This window comes from Penicillium chrysogenum (genome assembly GCF_028827035.1).
Source record: "Penicillium chrysogenum strain IBT 35668 chromosome Unknown utg000005l_segment0_segment0, whole genome shotgun sequence".
Lineage (NCBI taxonomy): Eukaryota > Fungi > Ascomycota > Eurotiomycetes > Eurotiales > Aspergillaceae > Penicillium > Penicillium chrysogenum.
The window spans coordinates 6497723-6511457 of NW_026622753.1; the positions used below are offsets into that span (position 1 = coordinate 6497723).

Consider the following 13735-nt stretch of genomic DNA (forward strand, 5'->3'; position numbering starts at 1 on the left):
TTGATACAGTCTCATGCTAGATAGGACTGAGAGGGTCTCCGCGGGCTATGCAAAGCGCACTCGCCCGAGTTTTGACTGATATTACTTCCCCGATACCAGCCTTGATCAATCAGGCGTGTTTCCAGATCTCGCCAGTAGCCCGCTTTCCCGCCGGCGCCTGTCTTCAGATCGAGGTCACCGAGGCGGATCTCAATAGATGACCTTTCGTCATGGGGGATCTGTGGAGAGGTCAGTATTCGACTCTGGATGATGTTTCCCGACATGATCTTGACCTTGACCATGACAGACCCTGACTCGCAGCATGAACTTACCTTAACGAACATTGTACAATCCCGCAACGTCATCGCAAGGGACATCTCCCGAGACTGCGCGGCCGGACCGTGCAGCCCAACATCCCTCTCAGTCTTCTGCAGAGACTGCAGTCTCTGCAGCGTCGGGTTCCGATACAAAATGCGAGCCAGTCGCGATCGATCCTTGCAGCCCTTGATCGACCCCGTCGCCTGTAGCACATTCTCATACTGCTCCGACACCAGGTCCAGCGGACAGAAGGACCGTTGCTCTTTGCGACCTAGGAGCTGCGACTCGCGGTTTTTCATATCCCTCAGCGCACAGGTCCGACACCTATGCGCTGTCGCGGGCGCTGATGGCGACTGGTTGAGCCATTTGGGTTTTAGCTCGGCCAGGGTGGTGCCGGGGTCTCCGGCCGTCGTCATATCAGTGATTAGTAGGCCGAATGGCTCATGTAGACAGAGATAGCTGCCATGGCGTTTTTCTGGGCGTGCGCCATTTAGTTCGGCAGTCCGGAGTTGCTCGTTGCAGCTGGCGATGAGACCCTCTGGGAGTCTGACGAGGGTTTGGTCGACTAGTTCTTCGGGGTTGAATAGCGGTCGGATGATAGTGTCGAAGTTTCGGACAATCTCTGTGTAAGAGATGTCGGCTGCGGTTTCTTTGCGGAGTCGGAGCAATTTCCCCTTAAGTTGGGTTGGTAGGTTGCAATGATCCGTGTCGTGTGTAGGTGGAGGTAGTGGCCTCTTTGGGTCTTTCCTGGCGAGAACTGGTTTTCTGACGAACCGATAAATCACATTTGCTCCTCCCTCGGCGAGGTAAACGAGCTGAACTCCCGAGGGGAGCTCAAGGAGATTGGGTTTGGTCATCCGTTAGAAGGATGGTGGAGATCCAAACTATCTCTATGACCATGACGTGATAGTAGGCAATGATAGCAGGCAATTCGGTTATCACCGCCACCCAGAGGGGAATAGATTGAATAGATCAGAAGGTGGAGAGGTGGAGAGGTGGAGGGATGTATTTGAAACAATCCACTTCAGATTATATGCATATGCATCCCAGTGCGAGGCTTAAACCCGAATCCCAAGGGGGCTAAACCGAGTTTAACCGGATCAATCTTCCAAGGCTGGGATATCCAATCAGCTTCGAAAGTGCGAAATCAAGAGAACACACAGCTCACAGCCCGAAAGAAGACTTCGAGACAGAACGGAGAAGCCGGACAAAGAAGCCCGACATTCGAAAATCCCAAAAGGTTTAGTTGTGGGGAATCGATAAGAACCCAGTGGCGTATTCCGTACCCCCGTCGATCATATCAACCTTGGGAAGTCATAAGAGTCGAGGGAACAAGGAACAACCATGGAATCATGGGGTCATGGAATGGAAGAACTCCATGAAGTTATAGGGGGAATCCCAAAGGTTAGAGGGAAGAAGGCCAATGAAGCCGTATTTATGGGCAATGGCGGTCAGCAAGATATCTCAGAGATGCAGACTGTGCAGATGTGATATGTAAAGAGGCTTGAGGGTAAGATATTTAGTAAATATGTAAATGGAATAAAAACAGAAATAGAAATAGAAATAGAATAGAAATAGAAATACCTACCTAGATATGGAAATGAGTAAAGATGTCGTAAATGTCCCTGCGGATAAACTATTGTCACACTGACCACATCCTCATCTCGTCTCTTTATATCTTCTCCTCCATCTCCTCTTTACGCCATTTCACCATCTCACCCTCTCCCCATTTAATCAACATGTCTAATATTGCAACCCCCGACCACTGTGTCGCCGATTTCTGTCTGGTCCCCGTAAGCCTCTCTAAATATGGAGTCACATTCTCCCTAACTAACATAATCCCAGATGGGCACCTCTTCGCCCTCGGTCTCAGACCAAGTCGCTGACGTCCATCGGATGATTGAAACATGCGGCTTGAAGTATGTCATGCATTCCGCAGGCACAACCCTTGGTACGTATGGAGTGTCTCGATGCTATAATACATACTACATATGTACACTATGTAGTAGTATAGTATTATAGTGTTACCTTGGCCACCTCCGCAGTTCCAATTCCAGTTCCAGCTCCTATGTGGACATTGTACTTTTTCATCTCATCTCCACCAATTGTGGCCCGTATCTGTCTGCAGCTGGAACTGAAATCACAGGAGAGAAAGAGAGGAGAGCGCTGAAAGCCGAGCGCCGAGAGCTGACAGGCCTGTGTACGCTATTTATATATTTACTGACTCTTTTCTGCTTTTGTAGAAGGATCTTGGGACCGGGTTCATCAGGTTATCGGACAGGCGCATACCATTCTCCATCAGAAGGGAGTTGTTCGTATTCATACTGATGTTCGGATTGGAACGAGGTGAGTTTGCTTTTTACTGTGCTATGCTCCTTGCTCATCTTATCTTGCATAATCCATCTCTCTTGCTAATTGTCTTTATTAGGACTGACAAAGTGCAATCGTTCGAGGATAAGGTGGCCAAGGTGCAGCAGATATTGGGAAAGTAGAGTTGAACTCCGCAAGTCGAAAACACAGGCAATTGACTTAAAATCGTTCCATTCGTAGAGACTATAACTATATGACCTTGGGGAAATGCTGAAACCCGCTATCCCATCCCAACTTTCTAATCCAAAACGCCTTGCCCTTGCATGCAAACACCTTATACCCATGTGCTATGCACTGTCCAGCCAGTGCACAGCCCATATCACAGGTATCACAGGACTCGAAAGGATATCCAAGAAACGACGTTAAAACGCTCCAAATAGGAAAAAAAAAAAAGCAAAACAACAGAAACCGAGGTCAAACCACTCAGCTCAGAAGGAAATCCCTCCACCGAGAAGATTCCCCCAGTTCCCACCAGTCCAAATCCAATTCCCCATAGACACCGACGTGCCCGACCTAGCCGATTCCGCGAGCTCAACCAGCGCCTTGAACACATTACTCGTCGACGAGGCATCGCTAGTCGCATCCGAAGTCGAGACAGACTTGCGGCCAACCGGATTGGTAACATTATTCAAGTTATCGACGGTATCAATCGCTGGCCCGCGGTTGAAGAAGTCCACCATGATATACGTCGGCTGTCGTCCATTCCACGCCTTCTTGCAGTTTGTCGCTGCAGTGCCCAGGTTACCCGTTCCGCCAGACGCGGCGTTCGTCGTCCCCACGTAGCTGGAGTTCGGGTACTGGACGTCCAGGATGGCCAGGTTGCTCGAGTACAGGAAGTGGTTCATCAGCGGGAGGAGGTTGGCTGCTAGTGCGGATGCGCTGTTGCCTTTGTATGTTGACGGTCGGTCTGGCTCGCATGTGAAGTTCGACGCGGAGGTTACGTCGTAGGGGTTCTCCCAGACGTAGCTCCATTCGTCCAGTAGGTAGGGGTAGCTGGTGCTGGTCTCTAGGGAGGCCACAAAGACAACGAGTCGCTTGCCGTCGTCGATCATGCTTTGGAGGGTTGGCCAGGTTGTTGGGGCGGTGCCTGGGGAACTGGGCTCGTAGGCATAGTCGGTGATCTTGGCTGTGGTGAATTCGGTGTTGAGTTCGGAGGCCGTGGCGCCGTCGGAGTTGACTAGGAGGATAGTGACGACTATTTTGGTCGGAGTGTTAATTTCCTTTCTAATCTGTCCTCGCGGAACTAACTCACCCTCGTTTGGATTATCATCCAGCCATGTCTTGATATCTTTCAGCCAATCGCTCAGCAACCCTGCATCGAGAAGGTCGCAGCTAGAATGACATAGGCGCCATTGTGAGTTGCTCTTGTGAACTTGGGCTGTTACTAATCGGACGCCGGCTGATAGTTGCGTTGGAGTGTCGTAGTACTGGTTGGCAGCTATCGAGTTGCCACTATCACCGTCACGCACAAAAGGACTGTCATGGGCGCCGAGATGAGTAATTTCTCCATAGGACTTGGAGCAAAGATCAGGAGAGTTGTTGCACGCTGTCGTACGCTTTGTTTGGGTCAAAGGGTTCGCAAGGACAACAGGCAACAGTGCCAGGAAGTTGAATACCCGCATAACTGTACACAAATGATGTATGAGATGTAACAGTATAAACGGTATAATTTGAATCGAATATAAAAGGAAAAGAAGAAGAAAAGGAGTCAAATAAACAGAATGTTGACAAGGCCGCGTTGCCCTCTCAACTATTCTTAGATCGGTGGATCGACAATTGCACTGCCATTGGGCCGTTTACACCAATCGACCTCTTCTATTTTGTGACAAAGCCCGGTGATCTTAGGCATAACTATTATGGTCCAATTTTATTGTTCCTATACGCGTACGATTCTCGAATAATATGGGTATTATAATCAATTATTTACACATCTGCTAATATACATGTGGACGCAGGTATCATAGTCCTTTAAGCGACAAACGTATACCTGGAGCACGTCGCTTCGTTCTGCTCGCTCGTGGCGGGTTCACCAGTTGTTCCAAGTTCTGTTCCATCCCATCAAAGAGAGATGGATCGCCCCAGGCCTGGAACACATCGTTCAACACTTGCTGTAGGGAATACGGGTTCCGCCGCCGCAACATGCGGTTCATGCGCCGCGCTGACAAAACATGGTGGCTGTAAAGCATGGCCAGCCGGTGGCGGACTGCCTGTGAGATCAATCGCTTGTCAAGACGAAGACCGGATTGTTCCAGCTCTCGAAGTAGAATCAGCCCCCGCACCCATGGAATGAGTCTTTCATCCGTTTGGGGGTTAGGTGGGGCGACGGTAAATTTAGATGCGGTGGTGTCCAATACTCGGAACATGAAGCCCCAGGAGACGATGGCCGCTTGCATTTGTGGGGTAAAGACCAGATCGAGCATCCGCCGATCGCGACCGTTGGCCTGCTTGGCGGGATCAAGGGACGGTTTCGCGGGTGGAAAATTCAGCCCAGGCTTTTGGTGACGGCTTTCAGCGTATTGTCGAACGAGCCACTGGCAGCAATCTCGGAGTTTATCCCAGTCTGCCCACGCCTCTGCCATGCCGAGACGCTTGAGCATCTCAACCCAGAATGCAGCACTAACATACCCTCCGGCGGGAACCACACGCTTTAGAATCTTGAAGATGAACATCACTTCGTCCACGGCGGACAGGCGTTGGCCCGGCGGCGGGCGGTGATTCATTCGCCGAGGGGTGAGAATCTGCTCGGCCAAGAAATCCACGCTGTCTTCGCCCAACGTCCGCCCACGGAGGGCTAGCTCATCGGCGACCTTAGACGCCGCGTTCAATTCCCAGGCCGCAATATGCTTTCGAAAGTGGATGTCGTAGAGATCTGGTGCGCCCGAATATAGTTCCGTCAACACCGCTAGAGTCATATTATACAGTCGCCAATCCCGGGCCATGTAGTAAGATACCAACATGGACTCCTGCATACGCTTGTCTTCGAGAATATCAGGATGCTGATCGCTGCGGAGGAAGTCGGAGAGAAGGATGTCGCGGTTTTGGGAGGCAAGTTTTTGGATCAAGCGCGAGAATACAGTGCTTCCTGTAGAAATGCCGGACTGCTTAAGTATTTTAAGCTTGTCCAGGAGATCTTGGTTGCCGTGAGCTCTCGTGGCTAGTTCGCGCAACGTCCGGTGACCGATCTCTGATACACCGAGCATCTTCAGGCCACCAACGATCATATCGAAATTGAGAGCGCGAGTAGCAAACAACTTAGCACCAATGTCGTCCTTGAAGGGTTTTCCGTCTTGCGACCCCTTCTCCTCGGATTTCGGGGCTGTATCTATTGGACCAGGTTGATCAATCAAAGCTTCGGTATCAAACCTTTTTTTGACATAGCCACGGAGCTGATTGAACTCTTTCCGCAGCCCGAATTTCTCAACATATTCCAGCAATGGTTGTATCTCGTCGGGGCTCTGTGGGTGATCCTGACGTCGAGCAAGGAAACGATGCATTGAGATCGCCGCCTCGCCGTGGCCCTGCTGCACGAGCATCGCAATGACAGGGCCGTAAAAGTTATGGTCGGGTGTCGTGGAGCATATGGCTTGGAATGCCTGCAATCCCAGCGACAAGGACGACCGCTGGAGATCAGCTGAAGTCGCAAATTCCGTGCCAGCCGGAAGAGACGAAGAACGGATCGCCGAGGGAAGAATTTTCAGCACATCGTTTGCGCTGGCTAAATGAGAACTTTGAAGCTTCTTGTGCCATTCGACCGCACGTTTCGTCAAGCCTTGGTCAAGAAATCCACCAACCACACGCTCATACAGCTGTGGCCAACCGTTGCCTTGTTGCTCCCGTAGAATGACAGCATAGTCAATAACCTCCTTGAGAAAAATTTCTCTTCTCAGTCCCATGTCCACAAAGTTCTGCCAAAAGAAGTCCGCTTGCTCTCCTGCAACTGGAAGCCGTACACCATCCACTCGGACCCTCAACCCTTCCCATATCTCTAGTGTGCCATTGTCGCCGTAATGGCGCTGACGGTGTCGAAGAAGCTCCTCCCACAGATCGAGATTATTTCGATGCTCCGGATTGTCCACTAATCGCGTTCCAATGTTGTTGAGGTGTCCGACGTCCGATTCGAATTCAAGCTTGTCCGGTTGGAGAGATAGAAGTTTGATAGGGCATCGTGTCGTGTTATTATGCGTTCGGCTCCCCACGGGAGGCGTGGGCGCAAAAGTATTTGGTTCGTTCGAGGCCTCAATGTCGTAGATGGGAAAGCTGAATGGCCGTTTCGCTCGGCATGAATTCTCAAGCTGATGCCGGGTCGGCCTATTGTCGGGTTCCTCGAGTGGTTCTTGTTTGGCGCTGCCCGAATGACACCGTAGACACCTGTACCTGGACTCCAATTGCTCAATTCCGATCGGTGTGGCTGTAAGGGTGTCAAGAATCGAGACGGCGGACGGCCTCTTCAACAGTCGCAGAAGCGCCGGGCGCATGAGTGGTTAAGGAAGGAAGGTCGGGAAAGCAAATTCTCGACGCCAAACATCCTTCTTCAAGCTCCCGACGTCAATCCAAAAGATTCGTTGCCGAGTATTCCAAAGTTGATACGCGTCTGGGCACTTTTCTGGCGCTTTTCCCTTTTGGGATGATGACCAGATACAACGTCTGATTCGATCAGGTGATGCTCAACACGTGACACGATATCCAGCTCATTCCGGGATCAACTTCACATCCCCATCTTGCCCACGTCGTACCTCACATCCCCGCTCTTTCTTCGCTTCCAACCGCGAAAATGTTCCGTGCTACTAGCTCCCGCATGGCTGGGTATGTCCTCCCTTCGAATTGCTGCATAACCCCCCCGCGCGCAAACCCGATCTTGAGAGTGCGACCATCGAATTTCCTCCCGCGATCTTCGGAGTCCAATTGCGATTGACGCGGCTGCGGGCCCTGCTATCCCGCCATCTAATTGCAAATTATACTGACTGATTGACTCTGTTTAGCTTCGTGTTCCGTGAGAACCGTGTGCCCTACTACCAGCGTCTCTTCCAGAACCACGATGGCAAGCGCCAATGGTGGAAGGTCAGTACCTCCGGAAGGGGCACATATACCCTCAATTGAGCTTCGCAAAGAACACGGAGACTGACGTTGGGATTGTCTCGCAGACCTCCCGCTCCAGCTACCTCATGTACCCCTACCTCATCTCGGTCTACGGCCTCGGTGCTGGTGAGTAAACCCGTCTTCCGATATGAGATCCGGTTGAGGATAGAAAACTAATCGACAATAGCTACCACCTATGCCATGTGCCGCATGGTTCTCGTGAGTTTTACCCAACCCCCCACCTCTCATCTTCCGACAAGAAGCACGAGTAACCGATTTGATACGTTCACATGCTGATTTCCTTACAGGGCCACAAAACTTGGATCTAAATTGTAGGTCTCAAGGCTTAGTCTGGCAATGATAAACGATGCCATTTCCAGTTCCGTTGGTTATTCAGCTGCGGCATCAGTTGTTTTTTGTATGGTGTACTTCTACTCCAGGGAGGGGTTAGATGGGTTGGCAGCCACGCAGATTTGGAGCTGTACATATGATCAATTAAAGCGCCAATCCAAGAGATGCTGCCATATATCGTTTCCCTGATGTCACGGAACGGGAGTCGTTCAGACCCCTCGCCCCAAGTTGGGTGGTACTGTTTTTGATAGAATGGAGATGGTTGTGCTATGACCCGCAACAAGCGGAAGCCGAGCTATCTAGGCCTTTATCAGTCCTGCTAGACATCCAAGTGGCGGTAACAACTGTCCACACATTAAGCACAGTATTCCCCGCCTGTAACTGTACACGGCGGTGGGGAGATAGGTATATGGCGAAGGTCGACATGGGTGACTCATGACTTGCCTGGGCTATTCCAAGGAGGCATATACAGGAGACGGACGATCCTCTTCTAAAGAACCTTGTACTATACCGTATGTCGTAGCCATATACGTAGTGCGTACGTCCAATTGTTTGATACTCTTATGACAAGCTTGAGGAACTACGAAAGACTCAGATATAGCAGTCACGACACTCAGCACAGCCTTGGGAAGGTTCGTGGTTTCAGTTTCAAATGAGTGCCTTCATTTGCACATCTAGAGCTCGTACAATTGTATCGGTCTTGGGAATTGAGGTCATGGAATTTCAAGATGAGACTAAAAGATACATATATGTATGTATCTCTCATGGTAGGAACGCGAGGGTATTCAATAAAATCCGTTCAGGGCATATATGGAACCAACTGAGGGCAAGGAGAGCCAATGATGGACGAGGCTGGACGTGAACGTGCCCAAGAGGTCTATGGGCATCGCGGAACAGAATCCTAAGGCTCGCGGTCCAGGCGCCCCGCGGGCTGCGTTCATGAGTCCAACGGTGGTCTTCACAAGTGATTACTCAGCCATTTCATATCGGGCCCGGTCCACTGGCCAATTTCACGGCTTTACTTCCGTCTCTACGCCAAAATGTACAACGGCTTTGCTCGTTCCAATCTGTGTATCCCTTGAAGCAAGGGCATGCACTAAGTATACCCCTATCTCAATATAATCTGTCAATTGGGGTCCAAAAATACCAGATTCATACTCCTATGATGACTGTGTTCATTGAGAGCATTGAATATTACGAATATAACAATGGAAGACGAGAGCTTCAACTATTCGGAAAGACCCGCCAAGCGGGTTCGTCAGGCTTGTGAGCCTTGCAGGTATTATGCCGATCGGATTGTACAAAGAGATAGCCATTAACCAACTCCTCAGGCGTAAAAAAGCTAAATGCCCGGGAGAGCAGCCGGTCTGTTCTCTGTGTGCCAGGCTACGGCAACAATGTCTATACGCTGATGAAAGGCGTCGGCCACTTCCCGAGTTGAATCCAAGGCTCAGCGATTCAGACCCTGGGACATCCCATGTTCTGGTAAGTATCTTTCACTCTCAATGCAAGCTCGAAGAGTCCTTCTTCGGAAACTAATCCCACCACAGGAAGATAGGTTGCGAAGCCTTGAAAGCAAAGTGGGAAAGGTTCTGGATGTACTTGGGTAAGAACCCGTACATGGCCCCTATTTGAGCAATCACTTACTCTTAGAAACATGCTGCAGCGCGAGGAGTGAGCCGCAAATACCCACCGAGGCTCTTGTTCCATCTGTGGCATTGTCAATGCCGAGTTCATCTACTCCCCTGCCACCGTGGGAGGAGATTATTCCCGTTGCAGAGCTATATCTGCTATACTGTGACTCTCAGCCTTTGCCTCTTTTCTACAGGGATAGCTTTCTCTCCAGTCTACAAACACGTGAAACAGAGCTCCTTTTTGCTATATTGGCACTCGCATTTCGTTTCTCATACGGTTACCATAGCAGGGCCGATTCCACTAGCCTGATAAATGGCTATGCTGAGGTTGCTCGGGGCCTCGTTATGAAAAGAGTCTCAGAAGGGCCAGTGGAGCTTTCGACCCTTCAAAGTCTCTGTATTTTGAGCTTGGTTGATTTCACCAGTACGGACCCAGCGTTTCCAACATCTTTCCAACATCTAGACTCGAGCTAACAATATCTACCAGACGGTAATACACATAGGTCCAGCATCCACAGCAGCTTGGCAATGAACCTTGCACAATGTGCCAATCTCGGACAAGAGCCCCGCTCATCAACCAGCACTATAGTCCGCGAAGAGCGCAGACGCTGCTTCTGGAGTATATGTCTTCTCAAACGACTACATGGCGGCGACTTTCCAATCCTGGACATACCCCAAGCCGGAGGCCCTCCATATCCCCAAAGCCCAGCACGACCAGCACGCTTTCTCTCTCCGGGGCCATCAACCGTCGAAATCCGGCGAAGTGACATGCAAGACGAAGGAATCATTGCTTATGTGGTAATGCTGAGCGAAGTGTTCGCAAGGACGGCGCGATACGTGCGCCTTCACGGACGCCCAAGCAATGTCCCACCATGGTCTCCTCATTCCGAATACTCGAAAATTCTTGCTTTACAAATGGACCTCGAGACTCGCATGCCGTATCTTCATCGGTTCAAGCCAGCCAACCTCGGTGAACGCTCTCTCGAGGAATTGCAGGCACATCGTGAATACTGGGGCCCGTGGTTTCTGAATCAATTCATGTATCATACCAGCCTGTGTCTACTCAATCATCCGCTGCTTCTCTCGCTCAGTCTTCGGAATTTCCGCAGTACTATCCCAGAGATCTTTTTACAGCACACCTCGGACCTGATCTCCTCGCATACAACCTGGATCATCCACTTTATCAACTGCTTTGAGGAAAAGGCTTTTCTAGTATCAGATCCGCTACTAGGTTACAGCGCCGCCGTTGTCGCTACAATCGAGCTGCAACTCAGCTTCACGGATGATTTGACTATCAGAGAACATAAGCGCGAAAGATTCGCCAAGTGTGTCAAGTTTGTGCAAGGCATAGGAGAAAGGTGGCCGCACATGGCTCGACTGGTATGGACCTCCATCTCCTTGGATTGCCTGTGGGGTTAAATCAACAATCTAACACTTCATTCGGTATCAACAGGCTCATAGATTGCAGAGACTAGAAGACGCAGTCTCCGCAACCTACCAGTCAGACCCAGGCGCGCAAAACCAAAGCCTCCTAATCGACCTGTCCCGATTCTGGGAAATCCTCGAATACTCCTCCAACAGCGATACAGACTCTGCTCGGCGACTATTCGGAGAGTCGATATATGCCGGTTCGTCTTCTGCAGGCGCAGAGGTATCTCAGACGTCTCCTTTGCCTCCGCCGTTCCGGTTGACTGTCCAGGAACAAGATACACCAAATCTTCGGTCTCAATCGTACAGTGCCAATACCGCCTTTCCTAGCCAGGACTACCCAGCAAGCTCTTTGCTCTCGCCGCAACATTTGACGATGTCTAATGATGAGTTCTCTATTCTTGCTACCAATTTCTTTTCTCAGGGCCAAGAGTTCTTGCGCAGTGGTGATAACTGGGAAAGTGTTGGGAATTTCTAAGGGCTTGCACCAGCAGGCTTCAACTGTTATGTAGATCTATCTTGTCTTCAATTCTGAGGTGGAATAGTTACGGAAGGTCCACGGCGTATTATTTATAGTGTGCATTGCATTATCATACTCGATATTTATCCACATTCGTCATAAAATCATTTACCCAACTACTCAGAGGCCAAAGCGGCCTTGAATTCACTGACAAAGTTGAACACTTCAGAGAATGTGTTGTACAACGGCACTGGCGCCACACGGACAACGCCCGGCTCCCGCTTGTCACAGATGATACCCGCATTCTGTAGGCGTTCGGATACCTTGTGCAGCAAGCCAGGCTTGAGCAAAACACTCAGTTGAGCACCGCGAGCATTGGGATCTGATGGAGTGATAATATCATACAGACGAGTCTTCTCGTCGGTATCCTTCAGAAGCAGGAACTCCAGGTACGCCGTCAACTTCAGTGACTTTTGGCGCAAGTCGGCCATGGAGGTCTGATCGAAGACGGACAAAGCCGCACAAAGACAGGTCAGATCAATGACTGAGGGGTTGGAGACCTGGAAGCCTCCAGCTCCAGGAATAGGCTTGAACTCTGTTGATTTGGTCAGCATATGCTAGAAGACGCATTGCGAGATACAAATAGGAAAAAACTAACTGTTGTCCATCTTAAACCTCACCGACCGATCACCACCATACCATCCTGTCAACCGGTGACGGAACTGGGGGGCATCTGGTCCGGCGCTATAGTCAACATGACCATGTCTCTCGTGCACGAAAAGACCACCCATTGCGCCGGGCCCGGCATTGCCGTACTTGTACGTGCACCAAGCTGCAAAGTCGACGTTCCAGTCGTGCATCTTCAGCTCCACATTTCCATATGCGTGTGCCAAATCCCATCCAACAACGAGATTCTTTGATTGGGCATACTTGGTGATTGTGGGGATGTCAAATAGCTGTCCGGTGTAGTATTGGATACCGGGCAGAAGAAGCAGCGCTGCAGTTTCAGCATGCTCGTCGATATAGGACAGGATTTTCTCTGTTGAGATTTGGTATTGTCCCTCGTCTGGGCCAATGAGGATCATATTCTCCTTTGAATCTAGGTCGTGCCAGGCAATGTGTGATTCGATTGCATACTATGAGCATGTTAGTGATGGGTAATTTGGACAGCGGGTTATCACAATATTAGCCCTGAGAGGACCATTCTCATTGTAGTTTGTCACTCACATGATCACTGGGGAATGCCTTCCAATCCATGAGAATCTTCCGCTTGGTCTCCGTCGGCTTATAGAAGCTTGCAAGCAACAGGTGGAGATTCATAGTCAACGTTCCCATGGCTGCGACCTCCTCAGGCGCGGCCCCAACAATGCGGGACATTGAAGCAGCGGCCTGTTCAGACAGTAGCTGCCATTGTTTCAATGGTGAATCTTCAAGATCGGTGAAGTGTCCACAGACACCGATGGACGACCAAGTATCCAACTGAGCCTCCATGTACTTTGACACGGCCTTGGGCTGGATGCCCAATGAGTTACCGCAAAAGTACGTGCTTGGCTCTGACGAGAGACCTACATAACGTTGTTAGCAATAATCAAACTATACTTGGTGTTCCCCGCTGGGATATAGTTTCTCACCTGGCTTTGCCAACTTCTTTGTGGCGAGGTTAGCCTTGGAGGGGATAATAAATTGGTCGCGGAATTCACGCAGAGGATCCGCTGCATCCAGAGAGGCGGCATAATCTTGTGATGCTGCCTCTGCAGGGAAGACTGGCTTAGAAGCTTTGGTACCCGTCATATCTATAAATGCTGTGGAAATGGAATATAGATGGAATATAGAGTGTAGCAGGTCACAGGAGAATTTGAGTTATAACCATGAATGAGGGGAACGAGAAAAAACGGAAATGCAATTGATTTTTATAATTCCCCCATTGCCGAATCGGAGACGAGGGAGACACAGCTGCAACTTGTAACCCGTCGTCAACCCGGATGTTGTTCCGCTTCCGTCTTCCCCGATCCGTCTTCTCACCACATAACTACATATGTAGACATCCGTATACCTAGGTAAGCCTATCGTTACATCATATTAGACTTAATTTACTGACCATCCATGGATTCTACTAAGC

The 13735-nt window shown here is 50.2% G+C and overlaps 7 protein-coding genes across 7 annotated transcripts; 3 read left to right on the forward strand and 4 right to left on the reverse strand.

Moving 5' to 3' along the window:
- Positions 1 to 11: 11 nt before the first annotated feature.
- Positions 12 to 1154, reverse strand: N7489_010868 (inositol-pentakisphosphate 2-kinase; the record flags this gene model as incomplete). Its single annotated transcript, XM_056716617.1, has 2 exons — positions 12 to 218; positions 312 to 1154. The coding sequence occupies 2 exons, from the start codon at positions 1152 to 1154 to the stop codon at positions 12 to 14; spliced, it is 1050 nt and encodes a 349-aa protein (XP_056564239.1).
- Positions 1155 to 2036: 882 nt separating this feature from the next.
- N7489_010869 (thiamine-binding protein) lies at positions 2037 to 2789 on the forward strand (the record flags this gene model as incomplete). Its single annotated transcript, XM_056716618.1, has 4 exons — positions 2037 to 2090; positions 2143 to 2248; positions 2541 to 2643; positions 2726 to 2789. 4 exons carry the CDS (start codon positions 2037 to 2039, stop codon positions 2787 to 2789), a joined length of 327 nt encoding a protein of 108 aa, XP_056564240.1.
- A 306-nt stretch (positions 2790 to 3095) lies between these two features.
- Positions 3096 to 4289, reverse strand: N7489_010870 (uncharacterized protein; the record flags this gene model as incomplete). The annotated part of the gene is made up of 1 exon (XM_056716619.1): positions 3096 to 4289. One exon carries the CDS (start codon positions 4287 to 4289, stop codon positions 3096 to 3098), a length of 1194 nt encoding a protein of 397 aa, XP_056564241.1.
- A 336-nt stretch (positions 4290 to 4625) lies between these two features.
- N7489_010871 (uncharacterized protein) lies at positions 4626 to 7142 on the reverse strand (the record flags this gene model as incomplete). The annotated part of the gene is made up of 1 exon (XM_056716620.1): positions 4626 to 7142. One exon carries the CDS (start codon positions 7140 to 7142, stop codon positions 4626 to 4628), a length of 2517 nt encoding a protein of 838 aa, XP_056564242.1.
- A 296-nt stretch (positions 7143 to 7438) lies between these two features.
- On the forward strand, positions 7439 to 8072 carry N7489_010872 (cytochrome c oxidase subunit 7; the record flags this gene model as incomplete). Its single annotated transcript, XM_056716621.1, has 5 exons — positions 7439 to 7470; positions 7647 to 7725; positions 7809 to 7869; positions 7931 to 7962; positions 8052 to 8072. The coding sequence occupies 5 exons, from the start codon at positions 7439 to 7441 to the stop codon at positions 8070 to 8072; spliced, it is 225 nt and encodes a 74-aa protein (XP_056564243.1).
- Positions 8073 to 9302: 1230 nt separating this feature from the next.
- N7489_010873 (uncharacterized protein) lies at positions 9303 to 11634 on the forward strand (the record flags this gene model as incomplete). Its single annotated transcript, XM_056716622.1, is given in 6 exon segments — positions 9303 to 9360; positions 9374 to 9579; positions 9645 to 9700; positions 9761 to 10152; positions 10216 to 11108; positions 11182 to 11634. 6 exon segments carry the CDS (start codon positions 9303 to 9305, stop codon positions 11632 to 11634), a joined length of 2058 nt encoding a protein of 685 aa, XP_056564244.1.
- Positions 11635 to 11792: 158 nt separating this feature from the next.
- Positions 11793 to 13407, reverse strand: N7489_010874 (kynureninase; the record flags this gene model as incomplete). Its single annotated transcript, XM_056716623.1, has 4 exons — positions 11793 to 12211; positions 12275 to 12752; positions 12844 to 13181; positions 13248 to 13407. The coding sequence occupies 4 exons, from the start codon at positions 13405 to 13407 to the stop codon at positions 11793 to 11795; spliced, it is 1395 nt and encodes a 464-aa protein (XP_056564245.1).
- Between the last annotated feature and the right edge of the window lie 328 nt (positions 13408 to 13735).